This window comes from Artemia sp. Qi Xiang Cuo, chromosome 7 (assembly GCF_049724085.1).
Source record: "Artemia sp. Qi Xiang Cuo chromosome 7, ASM4972408v1, whole genome shotgun sequence".
Classification (NCBI taxonomy): Eukaryota; Metazoa; Arthropoda; class Branchiopoda; order Anostraca; family Artemiidae; genus Artemia; species Artemia sp. Qi Xiang Cuo.
This window is the reverse complement of record NC_142800.1, coordinates 67981692-68005180: the sequence shown is the minus strand read 5'-3', so window position 1 is coordinate 68005180 and position 23489 is coordinate 67981692. Positions and strand designations below refer to the sequence as shown.

Sequence of the window (23489 nt, the reverse complement as noted above, 5' to 3'; positions counted from 1 at the left end):
TCAGCATCCTCCAGAGTATCAGTGATCACAAGGTGGAGTTGCAGATGACGAAGGGCAGTCCCCCTTCCATATATAATAGATCCTGCTCATTTTTGGATTTAATGATACTCTAATTTCATGATAGCAGCGTAGACCAGAAATATTCCCAGAAAGCAGACCAAAAAGCAATCCAGATACATTTTTGAAAGTTTCTTTTGTCCCCCCCCCCAAATAAAAATTATGGTTATGACCCGGGAGATTATACATTAATTTTCACTTCCGTAATCCCCTTGTCTCTCCTTTAGAACTAATTCTGTATTTATCTGATGGTTCAATTAGAACTATGATGTTTTGGCATTAAAATGCACCATTTGGGATATCCCCCTCCCTCCCTAACTGCAGAATACTCACAGGATTCTATTGTAGAAGTTTAAGGGCCTTTTTAAGTTTATAATTTGTCCACTGCTTACAGATAGGATTTGTTATTGGAAAACTTTGAAGATATGTTGTGCAACCTGCAAATCCCGAATTTTAACTGTCAGCTGTCATGTTCGTGCTTTCTTTTTCATAAGAAACAACGGTACTTGTTTAGAATCTAGGTACACACGCGAGAAGTGGAGTGTCGTTAATTATAATGAAATAAAACAAATTGGTAAAAAAATATATTAGTTTAGAAACAAAATTGGGCTACATATTTACACATTTGGGGTGGGGGGGGGGGTAAAGCATAGCATAGGCTTTTTTTGAGACAACTCATTCACAGATTCTGAAAGGTGATATGGGCCTGTTTTCGTTAAAACTACGTAGGTCTAATGTGATGCTTAGATTTTGGTTGAAGCTCATTAGGTGTAATGAAGATAGACTAGTAAGAGCTGCTTATTATCAGATGTTGAGTTATGGTTCGAAAACGTCGTTGCCATCCCAAATTAGCTCATTACTAGAAAGAGTGGGAATGCCTTACTCATGGAATGACGGTCTTGGTTCCCGTGATCTACCAACAAATTTAGTAAGCCAGGTACGATTTATCTTAGAGGGTCAAGAAATTCAGTATTGGCAAGGGCTGGTTTTAAATTCTGCTACATTGAATCATTAGAATCAGGTTAAACATAGATTTGAAGAGGGAATTTATTTTAAATTTAATTTACCGTCTATGATCTTATATCGATGGATTCAGCTTAGGGTGAATTACCTTCCAATCCAGAGCTGGAAAATGGCGTTCGACAGGAGGATAGTACATCCTGTTGGTCGGTATGTGTTTCCTCTTTGTAGGGATGAGGACGAAGATTTGGACCATTTTCTCCGAAAGTGCTCGGTGCTCTCTGATTTAAGGGAAATTTACTTACATGGGATTGTTTTGCTGCTTCCTAAAATTTTACAAAGTAGTAATCCAACCACAATATTTCGTATTGGTGCGTACATATAGAAGGGATTAGAAAGAAGAAAAAGTTCTTACAATTAATTATTTTTAATTATATGGAATTAAACTTATTTTCTCGATAAATTACCATAAGGTATTTTTCTTGTTTCTCTTAAGCTTAAAACTTGGTTTTATAAATGGAATTTCTGATTGTTTTTCAAATTTTGACAAGAAATCCTATCCCGCTTTCTGTATAAAATTTGCCACAGAAATTTCCCTGAATCTTACCATGCAAAATTATTCTCCCGGAAGGTATTCATACAGCTCAAGGACCCCCTTCCCACAAAAAAATACCGCTTCCCATTATAATTTATTTCATATTCTGCAATAAGAAATACTATATGTGAACGGTGGACAAACTGCGTAACTTGTAGTTCCTTCTTCTGGGACTATAAGGGATCATTTCCTTCCAAAAGATAAATTATTGGAACTGTCTACTGATTGAATAAAATTGTTAATGCCAAATTTTGATCTGTCATTATATGGGTAAAAAGAGGCGTGGAACAATTGCTAGCTACCCTCCAATCTTTGGTTATTCTCAAAGGTCACTAATATTTGTGATTCACGATCAAACAAGCACTCTTCTAATCTTCTAGGTTTGGTTTGCTACAATTGGGCATGGGGAACGAAACATATAAACTCGTATCTCTTCTAGTAAAAAGTACACAATTCAAGATTTTAGATAGAAAATAGGAGTTAAAAACTTATACACTGACGCTCTCTAATATGCTGAATATTAAAGTGCTTTACATTTCGATGCTGTTTCCTCATTTGTAAAAAATCAGGTTAATTGAATCAGGCCCGTAGATTTTGAGGAACAAATTTTATTTTTTATTTTGATTGTTGTTGGACCGAGTCGCTCTTTCCGTAAAGATAACTAAAACGAAATACTTGATATTTAAATACGTTCTAAGACCACACTGGCGAAAATTGGCATATGAAAATAAGAGAGGAAAGAAAATAATAAAATGAAAAATAAAATCAAAACAGGTGAGAAAACAAGGATTTTGTCAGCCAGTGGCAAGCCATGATGACGAAGAAACAAGCAAATATTTCTACAAGGACCTCCCTCAAGTCGCCCTCAGTGCTAAACAAAAAATAAAGAAGAAAAAAAAACAACGAAAATTTAACCTTTCGAAGTTTACCCGACAACGACAAAGAAAACACTCAAAGTGTCTATGGATTTGACAGTGGAAGAAGAAACAACCATGTATTTTATAAGATAATCTCTTATTTAAAATATAGTATTGATCGATTCAACGTTTCTTGTATTTTTTTTTCTATGTCAATGAATACTAGATAGGAATGACACAAAAGGCTAAGTAGAAGCAGAGATGAAGGTATAGAGTAAAAGGATATAAGGATAAAACAATAGCTCCAGAGGGAGCTATTTAGAGGGCTAGAATCACCCCTTTTCAATGCATATGGCCATTTAAATCCGTTTTAACAAGAGTCCCACTTGATATGAAACCAGTGATAAACAAAATTTCTTATTTGAACGAAAACCATCAAAAATTTTTAACTAAATGTTTTATAGAATCTCCTTCCAAAAAATATAATTTATACATAAAAGAAACAAATAAATTTGCAAATAAAATGTCTACTTTTATTTTTGTACATTCTGCACCTTAGAAGTAGGTATTTATAAATCCTAAGTTGAAAAGACATCCCTTTTTTAAAAAGGGGTTTATCTCTCACTGCCATCTTTATTTCGAAGTACTTACTCTACCCCTGAATTCCAGCAGACCCATAATTATTCAATGCAAATGAACTTTTGCCATTGGTTTCATATTAGCTTATAGAACAAAAACTAGTTTTTTGACATAGTGCCTATACGTGCCACAGTTTGATATAGTCCTTTTTGGTTTAGAATTGGCATGTCATCACCTTTGTATTATTTAAGAAAAAAAAACAAGTCATGTGATGTCAGCTCTTAAACATGTCCTTTTTAGACAAGAAGTCATTTTTGTTTTGAAGCAGCCAGGCCGCATCAAACCTATTTCAAACATGTCACAAAGCGACTGATCCTGTTTTCGACCGACCCTATGATAAGACATTAAATTGCATAAAGAGCAAAAAACTGCTAATTGCAAAAACATTTGTATATATTTTAACAGGGGCTTACAACAGTTCGAAAACCTTAAAAAAGAAAACCAAAAGTTTGAAGTTTAGTAGAAATCGGTCTTAGAAATTGGACTTGCTTTAATAATAAAATTGCTTTGAAAAGATACAGTATGAAAAGACATTAAATTGCATAAAGAGCAAAAACTGCTATTTGCAAAAACATTTGTATATATTTTAACAGGGGCTTACAACAGTTCGAAAACCTTAAAAAAGAAAACCAAAAGTTTGAAGTTTAGTAGAAATCGGTGTTAGAAATTGGACTTACTTTAATAATAAAGTTTCTTTGAAAAGATACAGTATGAAAAGACATTAAATTGCATAAAGAGCAAAAAACTGCTAATTGCAAAAACATTGGTATATATTTTAAAAGGGGCTTACAACAGTTCGAAAACCTTAAAAAAGAAAACCAAAAGTTTGAAGTTTAGTTGAAATCGGTGTTAGAAATTGAACTTACTTTAATAATCAAATTGCTTTGAAAAGATACAGTATGAAAAGACATTAAATTGCATAAAGAGCAAAAAACTGCTAATTGCAAAAACATTTGTATATATTTTAACAGGGGCTTACAACAGTTCGAAAACCTTAAAAAAGAAAACCAAAAGTTTGAAGTTTAGTAGAAATCAGTGTTAGTAAGGAAAACCTTAAAAAAGAAAACCAAAAGTTTGAAATTTAGTAGAAATCGGTGTTAGAAATTGGACTTGCTGCAAAATCAAATTGCTTTGAAAAGACACAATATGAAAAGACATTAAATTGTATAAAGAGCAAAAAACTGCTAATTGCAAAAACATTTGTATATATTTTAACAGGGGCTTACAACAGTTCGAAAACTTAAAAAAGAAAACCAAAAGTTTGAAGTTTAGTAGAAATCGGTGTTAGAAATTGGACTTGCTTTAATAATCAAATTGCTTTGAAAAGATACAGTATGAAAATACATTAAATTGCATAAAGAGCAAAAAACTGCTATTTGCAAAAATATTTGTATATATTTTAACAGGGGCTTACAACAGTTCGAAAACCTTAAAAAAGAAAACCAAAAGTTTGAAGTTTAGTAGAAATCAGTGTTAGAAATTGGACTTACTTTAATAATCAAATTGCTTTGAAAAGATACAGTATGAAAAGACATTAAATTGCATAAAGAGCAAAAAACTGCTAATTGCAAAAACATTTGTATATATTTTAACAGGGGCTTACAAAAGTTCGAAAACCTTAAAAAAGAAAACCAAAAGTTTGAAGTTTAGTAGAAATCGGTGTTAGAAATTAGACTTGCTTTAATAATCAAATTGCTTTGAAAAGATACAGTATGAAAAGCCATTAAATTGCATAAAGAGCAAAAAACTGCTATTTGCAAAAACATTTGTATATATTTTAACAGGGGCTTACAACAGTTCGAAAACCTTAAAAAAGAAAACCAAAAGTTTGAAGTTTAGTAGAAATCGGTGTTAGAAATTGGACTTAATTTAATAATCAAATTGCTTTGAAAAGATACAGTATGAAAAGACATTAAATTGCATAAAGAGCAAAGAACTGCTAATTGCAAAAACATTTGTATATATTTTAACAGGGGCTAACAACAGTTCGAAAACCTTAAAAAAGAAAACCAAAAGTTTGAAGCTTAGTAGAAATCGTTGTTAGAAATGGGACTTGCTTTAATAATCAAATTGTTTTGAAAAGATACAGTATGAAAAGACATTAAATTGCATAAGGAGCAAAAAACTGGTAATTGCGAAAACATTTGTATATATTTTAACAGGGGCTTACAACAGTTCGAAAACCTTAAAAAAGAAAACCAAAAGTTTGAAGTTTAGTAGAAATCGGTGTTAGAAATTGGACTTGCTTTAATAATCAAATTAATATTAAATGCTTTAATATATATATATATATATATATATATATATATATATATATATATATATATATATATATATATATATATATATATATATATATATATATATATATATATATATATATATATATATATATATATATATATATATATATATATATATATATATATATATATATATATATATATATATATATATATATATATATATATATATATATATATATATATATATATATATATATATATATATATATATATATATATATATATATATATATATATATATATATATATATATATATATATCTATATTATATATGTATATATATACGTGTGTCTAATTAATTTACTTTTTTCTAGAGACAAAAAACAGATTAATGCGTCAATATAACATGACAGAAACGGATTATGAAATAGTGAAAACAGTTTTAATAGAAAGTAAGCCTCACAAGGCTGGACCTCAATGGAAATTTGCAGGAGCTTTTTATTTCTCAGTTGTAGTTATTGCACTAATAGGTAAGTCTCAAACCTACTGTTGTTTTTTTAGTGTTTTCAAAAGTATCCGGTTCTAGTTGTTTCCTTATTATCTTCCGAAGTATTACAGTCAAGTTATTTCCTGTTTTTTTACTGCTACTTTAAATTCTTCTGTTCAGTATGTCAGGAGTAGAGTTCATTCTCTGATTTATCACTACTTTAAATCTTCCGTTCTGTATGTTGTAATTATAACCTTCCTGTTTCCTGTATAATTTCTTCTGTTCTCCTGTATAGTCGTTTCAGGAGCAAAGTTCCAGTTGAAATAGCCAGGAGTATGATTATCTCAAATAGTGAACTCTACCCAAAAATGTGGTTCAGTCCCATTTTCTAGGACTATAATGAGAGAAAGGATGAGATGGTTAGGACATGTTCTGCAAATGAAGGATGACAGATTGTCAAAGATTGTCCATGTCGGCCAACTGTCTGGGCCAGAAGAAAAGCAGGTAGTTCCCGAATGGGGTGGGAGGATTTTGTAAAGAAAAATTTAAGGAAATAGGAACTTATTGGGAGGGTGTAATGAAAGAGGCTTTGAATAAATTGGGATGGAGAAGGAGTTTGCGTAGCCGCGTTGGCCTCAGGTGGCTTGGTGCTGCAGTGAGTTGTTAGTACTAGTAGTAGTAGTTATCCTTTTTTGTACCTTTCTTCTGTTTTTGTTCTCTTATGATATTCCTTTGGTGAGTAAACTTCGTTTGTTTGGTACTTTAAGAGTGCAGATCACATCATCAGACTGTCACTACTTCAAATCTTATGTTTAGTATTTCATGATTATAAGTCTTCTATTTTCTTTTACAGTTCTCTTGTATTCCTCTTCTCTTGCATATCCATTTCCAGAAGTAAAGATTTCTTCTGTATATGAGGAGTATGTTTCACTATCTGATTTCATGTAAAACCTACTTTTACGTATTAAACAATGTAACATTTTTCCACATTTCATGTATAATTTGGGGTTAACTCGGTGATTATTACCACTTTAAATTTTCTGTTAAGTATTTCAAAAGCATAGTTCGCTTTTTGCAGTCGTGTACGGCCAATAGCTTTATTTAGTAAACCTTAAATCCTTTCCCTATTTTTTATGTACACTGCTATTATTTATCCTCTGAAACTCTAGAGGGGTAAACAAAACTGAGATGCTGGAAATATTAGGTTTAGAGCAAGGTTAGTTGCACTCAAAATGTCTACAAATTAACAACTCTCTTCCGTCCATCTGGAACCCAAATATGGAACCAAAGATTGTTCGAACACTATATAGAAGCATTGCCTACTTTGTAGCCAACCCTTAGTAAGAAAAAAAAAAATCTTTTCTTTTCAAAACCCTAGAAATTAGTCACTTATTTAGATTTCGTTGATTGCTAGTAACTCACATCACTCATGTCATTTATTTTGAGAGGGGTAGGCACCCTTGATAAGAAAAAGGAGTGAAAGCCCTGCTTTCAATTTTGAAATAAAATAGTCTCATTTAACGATGAAATATGATGAGGTTAACAAATTCTTGTCTCTTTTGATTTCAAATATTTAAGTTTTTGAGTTTCTGGAAAGAAATCCATCTGAAATATTTTTTTTCGTGGGCGTTTCTAATTACTTTAATGTGGTTTTCACAGAGTAAGAGAAAATTAGCGTCAAATTTTGTGGATTACAAATAAACTGTTTCTGCATTGAGAGAGATCTGCATTTTTAGTTTAAAAATATTTTTTACTATGGGCCGCGGTTCGTTGTTTACTGGGTTGCAGCTATCACTTCAAAACCAGCTAAAATGGGCATAAAGTAATATTTCAGATTAAGCAGTTGATCATAAAATACTATAAGTAGTCTTAAAAGTCTCGGTTTTGTATTCCATATCATGCCTCCATCCATAGCCGGTAATTTAGTAAATTTTCCTAGATAGAATCCACTTGCATACCAAACAGGGGTTAGCCTTTCCTTTTCCTAGAAACTAGCCTCACTAGAACTTCTGTTTAAATTAGGGACTTGTGACGAAACTTTTTCTACTTTCCAAGACTAAAGCATCCAATTTCGTTAATTTAACCCGCCAATTATCAAAGAAATTTCTAGAGCTAAGATTGAGAACTCTTACAACTGATTACAGGGCAAAGCGTGAGTTTTTGAGTTGAAGATCATGCAACAAAAATTGAAATATAAACTGCCACAGTCATGCTACAAACTGAAATGGCCACAACCTATAAACATTTTTTTGCAGGTTCTTATTAGGAATGCACAAGTCAAAGAAATAAAAGCAAGTTTTAATGACTGATAAGTAATTAAAACTATTATGAGCCAATTTTAAACGAGCCAACTCTATTATGAGCCAATTTTAAACGAGCCAATTCTGTTATGAGCCAATTTTAAACGAGCCAATTCTACTATGAACCAATTTTAAACGAGCCAATTCTATTATGAGCCAATTTTAAACGAGCCAATTCTATTATGAGCCAATTTTAATCGAGCCAATTCTATTATGAGCCAATTTTAAACGAGCCAATTCTATTATGAACCAATTTTAAAAGAGCCAATTCTATTATGAGCCAATTTTAAACGAGCCAATTCTATTATGAGCCAATTTTAAGCGAGCCAATGTTTTTTGGTAATTTTAACCGACATTTGCACCAGTAATACTGGAAGCTGATAAAAAGTTGTGGACTAGACTTGACAAAGAGGAAAAACACACCCGTTTTTTAGTTAATTTCCCATTGCTAAAGACCTAATAAATGAAAGTATTGATGAATGATGTGTCAAATAGACTCTCAACTTGAATACCCTGAATTTTCTTGATGAACCTTAGCATGCTGTATTTCCACTTCTATAGCTTCTGCCATGGATTACAGGGTTTTCGGTCCCCACTTGAAGTTATAAAGCATTCTAAATCAGTCTTATTGTTTTTAATAATTTATTAGCAGTGATTTGTGTGCAATATGATTTCATTGAGAAATCTATAATGCTTCGTGGGTCCTTTAAACTTTTCTTAGAAATAAAAATAGACATTTTGTTCTTATCAGCACTTATGATAATATTTGGCAATTTATTTTATCTCATTGGGTTCAATCACCTCTTGTTTCTTATAATCTACGTTGTCTTATGGAATTCTTATTTGTATTGGGCACTATATTATTTTGTTTCTCATTTTTGATTGATAATTGTGGCCTTGCATGCCCTCAATACCAATACTTATTTGGTTTTGACTGTTTTCTCTTAATTTTGGACAATGGGGCTTGAAACCTCTCCAATAGGGTTCTCTGATATGATGAATCTGATGGTGTGATTTTTCATTTAGGTTTCTTGACATATGAGGTGTTTATTCCCTAGTTCAAAAATCAGGCAAATTTTCTCAGGCTCGTAACTGTTGATGGGAAACATTCAACTTGATGTTTTTATTATATATTTTGAACCAGCATAATAAGTTGATTCTTTTGATGTATCTATTGATATCAAAATTCCGTTCCTTAGAATTTCAGTTACTATTGAGCCGAGTTGCTGCTTACTAACAGTTCGTTACCATGAACTGTTTGATATACGACTTTAAAAATTCCTTGGTTTCGTATCACTGTGTACTTCTTAAACTATTTTCAAGTGGGGGTGAAAGATATCATAAAATCACAATTTGATATAATCCCAGAAAATTGCACTTTAGTTTTAGTTTTGGTATTCCTCGGGAGGAAACATAGCAAGAAGCTACGATATCGGAGTTCTAAAGGGTTTCACCTCATGGTATAGTTTCTGCTTGGTTATACTCATGTGCACATACCCCTGGTCCAGCCCACCTGCATTGCGTGGTAGTTAGAAGCAGCACAAGTTGTAAAAAAGCGTGGTATTAACTATCGGGAGAAATCCCAATTCAGAGGCTTTCCTTATGGTTTTAGCCTATTGGTACTAGCCTCTAATTACAGCCTTCTCATTTGGATATACGTGTCAGCTTCTTTCGTACCGATGACTTACTCTTACTAACCCAACAAGAATATATTATGTTCATTACGTCGCGTCACGGCAATTAACTACCAATATTGTACAAACAATTCAGCCTTGCTTATTTCTGAGAGAATGAGCATTAAATGAAAACTTTTGCAAAGCTGTAAAAGAAACGAAATTTTACAAAACCATAAGTAAGGAACGAGTTGACGCAATAAGTAACCAAAATTCTAAAAGCAAAATTTTAAAGTAGCCAAAATTTTAATAACAATTATTTTATCAAAAGAAGTCACTTTTTATGTTAATTCCAAATATATATAATTTATTAAATTTAATGATGCTCACCCATTGTTACGAGCCTACAAAAATTTGCCTGATTTTCAAAACAGGGGAAAACACCATCAAAAAGTCAAATCACACCATCAAAGCATTGGTGCTTTTGTCACAGGTAATTTTGTTTATCTACACTAATGATTATAATATGGCTCTATGGCATTCTTTCTGTGTCAAAATTAGACAAAGAGGAGCTAAGAATGTATCAACTGTCATCGATACATTGACGAAAAATGGAGTTGACATTGCTTCTTTTGTCAACCAGACAATTTTGTTAACCTGAGGCTTTGAGCCGAGAATGACCAATTAAGAATGTAGATTTTCACAAAAACCCGGTCTCCCTGAAATACCGAAATTTTGTCAAGGCCAAAGTTCTTTTCTTTGAGAATGCATAAACTTGTACCGAAATTACAAGAAAAATGGCCAAGATTTCCAGAAAGTTTTTAGAATAAAAACCATTTGCTTATAAAAAATGCTGCGCTAAGAATTGCAAAAATGGAGTAGATAATATAAAAATTATCACTAAGATTTCTCAAAGATAACTTTAAGAATGCACAAAATGGAGCCGAGACTGCAAGGAAAGTGAACTAGATTCCCAGAAGAAATAATCCACTTTAAAAAATAGTGAATAATTGAAGTCTAGTTCATTAATTTGGTCTCCCTTATTATTCGAATTGGCGTTTCAGCAACTGAAATGTCGTATTGACGCCGTTTACGCTAGCAAAATCTCAGGAGGATCTTTTTTTATTCTAAGTTAATAAAATGAAAAGCATTAACAAGGGTGACAGAAAGAGTAGTCTCGGAACTCTCGTCAAGGACAATTCCAAGAAAAATAACTGAGAAGGCACAGAATAGAGCCACAGAAAAAGTAGCCGAGATCCTCAGTAAAAAATTGATATACATATGGGGAATGTGGTACAGAAAACTAAAAAAATGGAGCAAAAGAAGCATTTTGAAATGCTTCAAAGTGGAACGGTTAGAAGCCCTTCAAATGAAGCTTCGAGATGGATACCGAATTTTAAATTATATGTTCATTTTTTCGTTTTATTATTCAAAGAAATTCCATAGTGGCTACACGATACGAAAGTTTCTTTCTCTTTGTAACATAAGAAAAACTATATAACGTATAATATGCATTTTTTTTTTTTTGGATTTTTATATAGGTTTTTTGTTTTTGCAAAGACTTTTTTCGCAAAGGTCATGAATTTTTCTCCCTAGTCCTATTAACCCTCTGCTTTGACGAAATTATTCTGGCACATACAATCAGAGGTTTTGGTTAAAAAGAAACATCAGAAAAGATGAAAAACAATTGACCCTCAGAGAGACTGCCCATTTTTGTAATCCTTAACAGCTACATAATTGGCTGTCCTCTAAAATTTTAATCAAATCTCACGTCGACTAAACAAAGAAGATTTCAGAACTCTCGTTGGAGGTGACAATCTATTTACTTTAGATGCCTTAGCAGAGAGGGCAATGGACTTCCTAAAAAAAAGGTCTTCAAGAGGAACAGGTTGCTGAAGTTTTAGTAAAACTTGAAACATTGGTTAATTGAAGATTGCTATTGAAGACAAAATAGTATACTAATCTATACTAAATTTCCTTATCAGCAAACCTTTACCACTTTTAATATCTAATTTGTATCAGTAACATTGTAAGACAAACGACGCAGCATACAGCAATCTCAGCAGATGATTTTGATAGATCAAAAACAGTGGTAGATACAGAGGGAATGACAGAGCAATCCCATAAATGGATTGAAAGATTTCTGTTTTTGCTATCATTTCTGAGTGGACCGTATTTTTACTTTAACCCTTTTCTCTAAACCTTCTATAAGGCTGTGGCTATCGAGAAACTCTTACTCGTCTATGAGAACAAGATATATCCAAAGAAGCGAACAACTCCTAATTCTACAGCCACAATGTATTGCCGCTTCGTTGTACTGTGTAAATATTTTCTTTCTTTGTTTCTTCAAGATTAATGCTATCCTAAAATACAGATCCAAGAAACAAATATTGAGGGTGTTCTGACGTAAGAGGATAACTGACCAGACAATGGCCTTTCGGGATAGTGATTTAAAGTTGGCCCCCCCTTTTTTGTGTGGTAATTTGTTCAATATTCCTTTTAGAAATCTTAAACCCAAGGAGAATCGTACAAATGGATTGCATCAGCAGATTATCAGAGTCAGCGCTATAGTGTTGCCTATAGTAAAGGCCATAAGGCTCCAATGTTTTATTGTTGTTTTTTTTTTCCAAAGGCACTTCATATGGAAGGGGTGGTCGTATATACTTTGGAGTGGGCTCATTCAATTGGAAATCAGAAGTTTTATTGCTCTTTTTAAGAGTCAAAAGTGATGGGAGGGCAACAAGCCCCCCTTGCCCTCTTTTCTCCAAATGTATCCGATAAAAATTTTGAGATAGCCATTTTGCTAAAAATAGGTCAAGATCAGATAACAAAAACTCTGAGGTCGACACAGCCTCCCAGGGCCGGGGGACAGGCGTTGTAAGTTATGCCTGTGGGGCATGTATGGTTCTTAAGGAAGGAGTGTTCGTATAAACTTAAGAGGGACTCATTTGATGCGTATTTGAAAGCTCTAGTTCCCTTTTCAAGAGTCAAAAGAGATCGTAGGGCAAATAGCCCCCCCCCAACGTCCTTTTTCCCCCAAACCCATCCGATATAGATTTTGGGATAGCCATTTTTTGAAAAATATTTCAAAAATCAAGTAACAAAAACTCTGAGGTTGACACAACCCCCAGAGCCTGGGGGCAAGGGTTTTAAGTTATGCATAGGGGTATATCAGGTTCTTATGTAAGGGGTGGCTGTATAAATTTCAGAGGTGGCTCATTTGATCGTATAGTCAAAGTTCTAGTTACCTTTTTATTAGTCAAAAGTGATGGAAGGGCATCTAACCCCCTTTCCCTCACTAATACCATCTTTTCCTCAAATGTATAAATTTTGAGATAGCCAATTTGTTTTAAATTGTCCAGTGATCTGATGACATAAAATTTAGGGTCAACATAACCCTCCTCCCTAGAGCCCGAAGAAGGGCTGTAACTTATGCTTCGGGGGTATATAAGTTTTTATGGAAGAGGTGGTCGTATGAAGTTTGGAGGGGACTCAAATAATTAGAAATTGAAAGCTCTAACTCGCTGTTTAAGATTCAAAAGTGATTCTATGGCAACTAGTCCCCTCTCCCAACCTTCTTTTCCCAAATACATTCAGTTGAATTTCTTATATAACCAATATAAAAATATAGCGTTTATATAGGCAATCGAATTTTTGTTCAAAATAGACCAAAGATCATATAGCAAAAACATCAGGGATAACACCCCCCCCCCCGAACCCGGGCGCAAGTGTTATAATCTTGCCCCAGGGGCATATAAGGTTCTTATGGAAGGAAGGAGGAGGCAGGAGGGGGCTCATTTGATGTGAAATTGAAAGCTCTAGTTCACTTTTTAAGAGACAAAAGTGATTTGAGGGCAACTAGCCCCCCAAGGCTCGTTTTTCCCTAAATGCATCCAATCAAAACTTTCACATAGCCATTTTGTTCAAGATAGTTTAGAGATAAAATAACAAAACTCTGAGGTCGATACAACCCCCCAAAGCCCGGGGTAAGTGTTATAAGTTATGCCCCGGGGACATATAAAGTTATTTTGTAAGGGGCGGTCGTATAAACTTCAGAGGTGGCTCATTTGATTTTAAATTGAAAGTTCTAGTTACCTTTTTAAGAGTCAAAAGTGAATGGAGGTAATATACCCCACCCACTCTCATACACACTCTCTATTCGTTAAATGAACTCAATCAAAATGTTTATATAGCCATTTTGTTTGAAACAGTCCAACGATCAGAAAACAAAACCTTGGGGTCAACAAAATCCCCACCAGAGCCCGAGGAAAGGTTCTAACTCATGCCCCAGGGTTATATAAGGTTTTAATTGAAGAGGTAAACTTCAGAGGGGAGTAGAATGACTAGAAATTGAAATTGCTAGTTTCCCTTTTTGAGATTCAAAAGTTATCCGATGACAAGTAGCCCCTCCCCCCAACCAACCATTCAACCATTTTTTCCCCGAATGCGTCCCATCGAATTTTTGAGATATTAATTTTGTCAAAATAGACCAACGATTATAAGGCAAGTGTTGTAAATTATGCCCCTGGGTTATATAAGATTTTATGGAATGAATGGTCGCATAAACTTCGAAAGGGGCTCATTCCATTGGAAATTAAAAGTTCTAGTTTCCTTTTTAAGAGTCAAAAGGGACCGGAGGGCAATAGTCCCGCTGCCCTCCTTACCCAAAATCCATCCGATCGAATAGCGATTTAGCCATTTTGTTAAAATAATAGATATCCATTTTGTTAAAATACATCAAAAGATCAGATAACAAAACCTCCAGGGTCAATATAACCCACCAGAGACCGGGGGCAAGTGTTGTATGTTGTGCCCTGGGGGCATACAAGAGTTTTTTGTGAGGGTTTTTAGAGTAGTTCGAAGATCAGATAAGCCCGACCCCCACCCCCAGTCAAAAACCGTATTATCGATATTTTATCCCAAAACCTAGGGAGCTGACCCCTGGCCCTCCTTGCATGGCCCTCCCCCTGCCCCCCCCCCCAAAAAAAAACAAATCATTAACGATATTTCATTCCAAAATTATGGGAACTCACCCCTGGCCCTCAAAGACCCTCCCCCTCCCCCCAAAAAAACAACAAAAAAAAAAACAACAACAACTTACTAACAATATTTTATTCCAAAACTTGTGGGGGCTGACCCATGGTCCTCCATGACCTGATACACCTCCCCCGAAACATTTCAGTGATGAATCATGTGAGCTGACCCTTGACCCTCCTTCTTTGGCCTGACCCCCTCCCCCACCTAAGAAAACTTTTTAACGAAATTTTATTCCAAAAGTCATGAGAATTCAGTTTAGTCTTATTAGCTCTTTCCAAAACTGTTCAAGAAACCTATATTCTTTACTACAAACAATAGTTCAGCTACTGCCCGTTTCCCTAACAGTAAAAGGACAAGGTCTACTGTGTATTTGGCGATTTGCTAAAGCGAATTATATTAAAATATTTTTTCCTACTTATTGCAAAATAGAAAATAAAATAAAAATTGCAGTTAAACCAGGCCAGGATTTACCAATAGGCCAACTAGGCCCTGTGGTTTTCACCATCCCTGAAGTTTTAGAGAATTCCCCGAAAATCTTGCAAAAACAGAGCAGCAAAACCGCTTGGGCCTAGAAGTATCAAAGCTTTAAATCCGGTCCTGTGTGAAAACGATTTATATTACAAATATTTGCTTTTGTTATTATTCCAACATTGAAAATAACACTACGGCAAAATTAAATTTTGAACTGATGAGCTTTCAGCAATTAATATATCATTATATTAAATAATCAGTTTAATTTTATTAGTTCTTTCCAAGACTTTTCAAGATAAATATAGTTCACTACAAACTTGAGTTTGGATACTGCCCCCTTCCCTGATTGTACAAGTCTCAAGCCTGCTGCGTCGCTGGCGCTTCACTAAAAACAAATTATATTACAAATGTTTTATTTTCCAGATATCACAGAAATGAAAATAAAAATTACAGTGAAATAAAATACTGAACTGATGATCCTTCAAAAATTAATATCATTATATATCAAATATTCAGTTTGATTTTATTTGTACTTTCCAAGGCTGTTCAAGGCACATATAGGATAGTTTTCAGTAAAGCGTCAATTTCACAGTAGGTTTTAGACTTTTACAGTCAGAGAAGGAGGCGAAACCCAAACTCTTGTTTGTTGTGATTTTTGTTCGTTTCAAGCTTGACTTCCATATTTAATCTAAGTTTTGCCCGTTTTAATATTTATTTATTCATTTATGTTAGTACCTATTGTATATTTCTTTGCTATGATTGTTTACATAATTTTTGTTCGTTTTGGATGTCATTTGTTCTTTAATAGTAATTTCTGGTCGTTTTGAGTTTTATTTATTGCATGTTTCTATTTATTCTGATCTTAAGTTTAATATGGCCTTTACTTTTTTTTAAAAGACTTCTTTTTCGGCGAGTTTTTTTTTAATTAATCAACGAAAAACATCAGTTTCGGTTAGTCAAAAACAAAAAATCGAATTTTACTGGTCATCTGAGTTCCCTTATGGTAAAACTCCCTGGATGCAAAAACTGTGACTGTCTCGGAGCTGCTACAGGTTTAAACGGTGGAAAATAGATACTCAGGAACCTTTTTTTAAACAGTTCGTGATAACGAACTGTAAGTAAGGAGTGACACGGCTGACTAGTAACCAAAACTCTAAAAAACAGAATCTTAATATCAATATGTACATCGAAAGAATCGGCTTATTATACTGATTCCAAATATTTAAAATTCATCAAGTTTAGTGTCACCCATCAAAAGTTACGAGCCTCGGAAAATGTGCCTGATTTTTTAAATAGGGGAAAACACCACCAAAAATTAAAGGAATTGCCGAAAATCAAACAATCAGATTCAGCATATCAGGGAACCCTACTGTAGAATTTTCAAGCTCCTGTCTGCAAAAATGTGGAATTTTGCTATTTTTGCCTGAAGACAGATCACGGATGCTTTTTTTTTTTTTTACCAGGGATGATTATATTGAAATAATGGTCTTTAAGTGACCAAAAAGATTGGAAGGCAACCGGGCCCATCCCACGCCCATTCCCCCCTCAAATTATCTTATCCATATTTTGAGATAGTCATTTTTTCAGTATAGTTGAAAGATCAAATGATTATGTCTTTAGGGTCAAAATGACCCCTCACAGTCCGTGGGGAGAGGTCCAAATTCACCCATTGTTTCCGTATAGTATTTGTTATTGGGAAGTATACAGACATTTTTTGGGGAGGGGGGTTGCTTGGTGTATATTTTTATAGGGAGAATCTTACTTGGGGAGGGAAATTTCTGGGGGTGAATATTCCAGGGAAAATGTTACGCAGGGGGATTTGACAGAATCATTATACGAAATTCTTTTTAATTGTCTTACATTCACTTTGCCAAATTTTTCATGTGGAGATCTTCCGAAGAATTATCTCGGGGCTTTTTCCTGCGCTTTTTGATTTACGAGAAATAATTTCCACGGAAGGGGGCATTTTTGGAGTGATGAGGAAACTGATTAGAGATTGAAGTCTTATTCAAATGAAAGAATACTAAAGTGAATTTTTTTTTTTGGCTGGGCCGTCCGCAAGCATTTTACAGGGAAGGGGGATGGAACTGTCTGGAGGGAATTTAAGGGAGGGGGGGGTGAACTTTACGTTGGGTAAAGTTTCCACGGAGGAGTTTTCCGTGAGGGGGAGGTGTATATTTCATAGAGGGTGAGCCAGATTTACCGGCATTAGATGAAAAACAAACAAAAATTTTCCCATATATGAAGGATTGCCCTCTCCTCAATACCTTGCTCTTGACACTAAAGTTTGACTGTTTGTCCCAACTCTTAAGAGCGTTTACTGAAAAATGGGGACCGCTTATTTAGAATAGGAGGCTTTCTTAAAAGTACTAACAGCTTTAGCGTAAAGATCAAGGTATTAAGCAGGGGCAATCCTTCATGTACGGAATAAATCTGCCAAAATTAATATGCAAATTTTGTTCAAATTTTTTATGTAGCCTACGGTGAGCCAAATTCAAACCTCTATTAGTTGAAAAACGTTCAGAAATTAGATAAAAAAACAAGTTTTTTAAAAACTGAAAATAAGGAGCGACATCAAAACTTAAAATGAACAGAATTTATTCCAAATAATAAAGGGGCTGTCCCCTCCTCAACACCTCGGTCTTTACGCTAAAGTTTTTATTGTTTTAGAAAGTAGTGTTCTGACAAAGTGTCAAACTTTAGTGTAAAGAGCGAGGCGTTAAGGAGGGCACCGTTTTTCGCCTCGGCAACATACAGAATTTCTAGGTGATTCCTTTTCATGATTATATATAAAAAAAGTTTTTTTTCAAATTAAAGTAAAGAGCAACATTAAAACTTAAAACGGACAGAAATTACTCCGTATTTTATTGGGGGGCTGCCCCCTTCTCAATCTGTCACTCTTTACACTATTTTTTTTTTACTGCAATAGAAAAACTTTTATTCAATTTATCCGTCATATACGAAATAATTTCTGTTCGTCTCAAGTTTTTAACACTTCTTCCTACTTTTAGTTGAAAAACTTTACGCTAAAGTTTCTCAGTGCTTAAAAAAAGTTTTTATTCCGATTCAACTGTCCTTGTGTTTCAGCAGTCGTTCTTAAAGAATCGGGACAAAAAGTCAACTTTATCTTAAAGACGGAGAGATTGAGTGGGGGGCAGCCCCCTCATATACAGAATAATTTCTGTTCGCTTTACGTTTTAATTATTTTCTTTACTTTTAGTTGAAGAAAACTTGTTGTTTTTATATATAATAAAAAAAAAACAGGTTTTTAACTGTAAGTAAAGTTTCTTATATGAAAGGGGTTGTCCCCTCCTCAACGCCTTGCTCTTTACGCTAAAGTTTTTTTTCTGTTGAAAAAAAAAAGTTGTGAGACAGAATCAAACTTTCGCGTAAAGAGCGAGGCGTTGAGGAGGGGACACTCCCTTTCATATACGGAGTAATTGCTGTTCGTTTTAAGTTTTAATGTTGCTCCTTACTTTCAGTTAAAAAACTTGTTTTTTATTTAATTTCTGAACGTTTTTGAATTAACGCAGCTTTGGTTTTGGCTCACCGTACATGAAAAATTAAAACAAAATTCCATATTAATTCTACTTTTTTTTTACTAAATAGCTTTCTCGAAATTTTGTTATGACGTAACTTACGTAACGAACTTCTATACTCGTATGTTTTTATTACGTATATTAGGGAGTTCGCCCCCTAGTCATTACCTCGCTCTTCACGCTAAAGTTCGAATTTGTTTCGAATCATAAACTCCTGAATCACAAAGGCCAGTTAATTAGAATAGATAGCTCTTTTGAAAGTACTAAAAAAGACTTTGGCGTAAAGAGTGAAGTATTGACTAGGGTATGAACTCCCTCATATGCGTATGATTCCTGTTTGTTTTAAGCGTTAGTATTGCTCCTTACTTTCAGTTAAAAAAAACTTTTCAACTGAAAGTTTTTTTTTATTTAATTTCTGATTGTTTTTTAAATAATGCTGGGAAATCCGGCGCCTACGTCTTCGAAATTTCCGTTCCCCCAAGGAAAGGGCTAATTCATCCTCAAAGACATATTTATCAGATTTTCGACTGTGCTGAACAAAATGGATATCTCAAAATGTTTGATTGGGTTACATATGGAAAAAAAATGAGTGTGTGAGGGGCCAAAATGCCCTTCAATTTTTTGGTCACTTAAAAAGGGCACTAGAAATTTTAATTTCCGTTCGAACGAGCCCTCTCACGATATTCTAGAACTACTGGATCGATACGATCACCCCTGGGAAAAAAAAAACAACAAACAAATAAACACGCATCCGTGATCTTTCTTCTGGTAAAAAATACAAAGTTCCACATTTTTGTAGATAGAAGCTTGAAACTTCTATAGTAGGATTCTCTCATACGCTAAATCTGATGGTGTGATTTTCATTAAAGTTCTATGACTTTCAGGGGTTGTTTCAAATCACATCTAGAATTAACCGCAAGATGTGGTTTAGGCTACCGGCCTTATAAACCCTCGATTTAATTATGTTAAATTGTATATATCATTAATGGAAAATTAATTTGTAGCGTCCCACATTTTAAGTTTTTCTGCTTTAGAGTAAAAAATATTGGATTGTAATCAAAATTTTGGACAAAATTTTAATATTTCCAGTCAAAACCTTCCATGAACAGTAGTTTTGTTGAATAAGTTCTTAATAATATTTTAAATACATAATTTTGGTTGGACGGAAAGGAGCATTGTTGTTTGTATGGGTACGAATTCCGCCTTACTTTTGACCTTTTACACAGTTGAAGCTATTGCGACCTCTGAAATCGGGTTCTGTGATGTTTAAATACATTACTTATATACAGCGATCATTGCATATAGGTAGGAAAAGAGAAATATTACCATTTCAGAACAGTGAAGACGAAACTCCAGGTAGCACTTGCCAGCCCTCCCCCCAAAAGAAATTTCTTAGCAAGAATCATGATGCCACCGAAGTCATCTTATTCAACTCTGTGCTGATAGGCTTGTGAATGCAATATTTTATACTACAATGAAAAAGATTGTCACAATAGAGGAGGCAATATTATCCCCCCCCCCCCTAGTAGCAATTATTAATGCGTAGACAAAAATGATTCTGGAAATCGAGAGGAATTTGATATTAATTCAACCCCACCCCTCCTCAAAACTCATTCCATATTTATCTGAAGGCTTAATGAAAGGTGAAATATTTTGGAATTAAAATGCAATCTTTGAGACGTCTCTCTCCCCCCCCCGCCACACCCAACTACAAAATGACGAACAATCATTCCTTCATAATAGCAGATGCGTACTGTGTATACTAATACTAGTACTAGCAACTCAATGTGCAACAAGCCACCTGAGGCCAACACAGACATGGAACTCCTCTCCAATACCAACCATTTCAAAGCTTCCCTCTTTATATCCTCCCAGGAAGTTTCCATTTCCCTTAAGTGGTCCTTATAATATCCTTCCACCTCAATTGCTTTTCTTTTGGCCCTAGACGGTTTGCCAAAAGAATAATCTTTGGTAATCTGTCATCCCTTGTCCGCAGAATCTCCTAGTCATATCAACCTTTCTCTCATTATAGCCCTAGAAAGTGGGATTGAATCACCCTTTTTGTAAAGCTTACTGTTAGAGATGCGGTCAGTCTGTCAGGTACCCGAAACATTCCGTGGGCAGTTCCTCTGGTAAACACCTAGCAAATCTTCCTTCGTTTTTAGAAGCTCCCGCACTTCAGAACCATACTTGACCAGTATCATCGCTGTAGTTTCCAATATTTCAGTCTTGGTTCGCAAACTTATCTTCTTATTCTTCCAAACCCTTTTTTAACTATGAAAAATCGCCCTGGGTCTTGGGAATTTCTACTTTTAACATGCACCCACCGTCTACATCCCTGCACCCACCGTCTTTACTAACAATACTACCTAAGTAAGTGAAGCCGTCCACTTGATCGATCTTCTCGTTACCCAACATCATTTTTTCATCTTTACTTATTCCTAGGCTAACTGACTTAGTCTTCTTAACATTAATTTTCAAACTTACATTTGCACCCTGAACTCGCAAAACTTATGAAAAATCATTCATTTTTCTAACAGTGACACCTAAGATGCTTAAATCATCAGCATAATCTAGGTCAAGGAGGGTTGAACTTCCCGATTTGGTTTCGTGTTCTCCTATTGCCTCTGCTGTGTTCCTTCAAGACAAAGTCCATCAAAATTATCTATATCATAGGCAGCGCGCTAGCGCTGCCTAAGTACAGAACGATGTGGGCACAATGTGTTTTTCTTATCCTCCATACCAGAGCACTTCGTATCGATGGAGTTGTCGTAGAAACTTTAAAAAGGGCTTATTTGATTGGAAATTGGAGTGGCCAGTGCCCTTTTTAATAGTCGAAAGTGATTGGAGGGCAACTAGCACCCCCACGCCCATCATTCCCCCAAACACATCAAAACAAAATTTTGAGATAGCCATTTTGTTCAGCGTAGTTGATTTCCCGATAGAAAATATGTTTTGAGGAGGACACTCCCCCGAAACCCTCGGGGTAAGGGTTTTCAGTTATGCCCTGAGGGCATATAAGAACGATGTTGGCACAATGTACTATTTATTATTTTTTCCTTTGGAGCAGGGCACTTCATATGGAAGGGGGTGTCTTAGAAACTTCAAAAGAGGCTCATTCGATTGGAAATTGAAAGTTCTAGTGCCTTTTTTAATAGTCGAAAGTGATTGGAGGGCAACTAGCCCCCCCACGCCCATCATTCCCCCAAACACATGCAATCAAAATTTGGAAACATCTAATTTGTTCAGCGTAGTTTATTTCCAAATAGAAAATGTGTTTTCAAGGAGAACACTCCCCCACAACCCTCAGGGCAAGGGTTTTAAGTTATGCCCTGGGGGCATATAAGGTTTTTGAAGAAGGCGTTGTCGTAGAAACTTCAAAACAGGCTCATTAGATTGGAAATTCAAAGGGCTAGTGCCCTTGTTAATAGTCAAAACTGATTGGAGGGCAACTAGCCCCCCCCCCCCCCACTCCAATCATTCCCCCGAACACATCCAATCAAAATTTTGAGATAGCCATTTTGTTCAGCGTAGTTGTTTTCCAGATAGAAAATATGTTTTTGAGGAGGACACTCCCCCACATCTTTCAGGGCAAGGGTTTTAAGCTATGCCCTGGGGGCATATAAGGTTTTTATAGAAGGCGATGTCGTAAAAACTTCAAAACAGGTTCATTCGATTGGAAATTCAACGGGCTAGTGCCCTTTTTAATAGTCGAAAGTGATTGGAGGGCACCTAGCTCCCTCCACGCCCATCATTCCCCCAAACACATTCAATTAAAATTTTGAGATAGCCATTTTGTTCAGCGTAGGCCAGTTGATTTTTTTATTATTATTATTATTTTATTTTTAACTCACTGTACAATAAATGTAAAATAGTGGAGTAATACAAACAACAAAAAAGAAAAAGAACAACGACAATCTAAACACAAATATAATCACTAATAAAAAAAACGGATAAGACTGTGATGTGGGCCCAACCGAAAACTAGCATCCTGACGAATCTTCGCTTGCACCGTTTCAAGCGAGGACAGAATTGCTGTTGTACCATAACGACCAACAAGGCGCCTATTGCGCACAGCAAGCGGCAAATACAATAGGAACTTACAGTATCTAAAATAATTAACCTTCATTTGTTTCAGATCATGCTTAGTAAAAAGTGGATACAGCCCAGAAGCGGATAAAATTGCATGGTCACAGAAATTACAGTAAAGTTTAGGAAGACCATGCCTATTAAAACGTCCACGGTTTGCAACTATTTTCTCATAACCAGCTTTAAGCTTATCCTTTGAATCACAAATAAATTTACGCCGGATGCTTCCTACGGATTCACATATGGAAATACCAAGCCATTTGATAACAGGGACACTAGGTACCATAAAAGTATTGCAAGCAAGGGGAGTAGCAGGGGGATTAACAGCGTTGAAGAGTAAATATTCACATTTCGAAGTATTTAATTATAGGCCTATTTCACTAAGAATATATCCAACCATGATAACATTCCTTTCAAGCATCCTTTTGGAACGACTAATCAGGAGGAGGTAATCAGCATATGCTAAATAAGACACTTCCTAAAAACCAAAAAAAACAACTGGAGGGAATCTTATTAATCACACTCGAAATACAAGCATTAAAAATATGAGGCGAAAGAACTCCTCCTTGCCTAACCCCGCATTTAACAGGAATATTTC

The 23489-nt window shown here is 34.9% G+C and overlaps 1 protein-coding gene across 1 annotated transcript in view; it reads left to right on the top strand.

Annotated features, from left to right (window-relative positions):
• Task7 (TWIK-related acid-sensitive K[+] channel 7) overlaps positions 1–23489 on the top strand; it is a 439213-nt gene that overhangs the window by 17592 nt on the left and 398132 nt on the right. The window contains exon 2 of the mRNA XM_089091908.1: positions 5730–5885. Coding sequence (XP_088948034.1) covers positions 5730–5885 — 156 coding nt within the window. The remainder of the gene's footprint in view (positions 1–5729; positions 5886–23489) is intronic.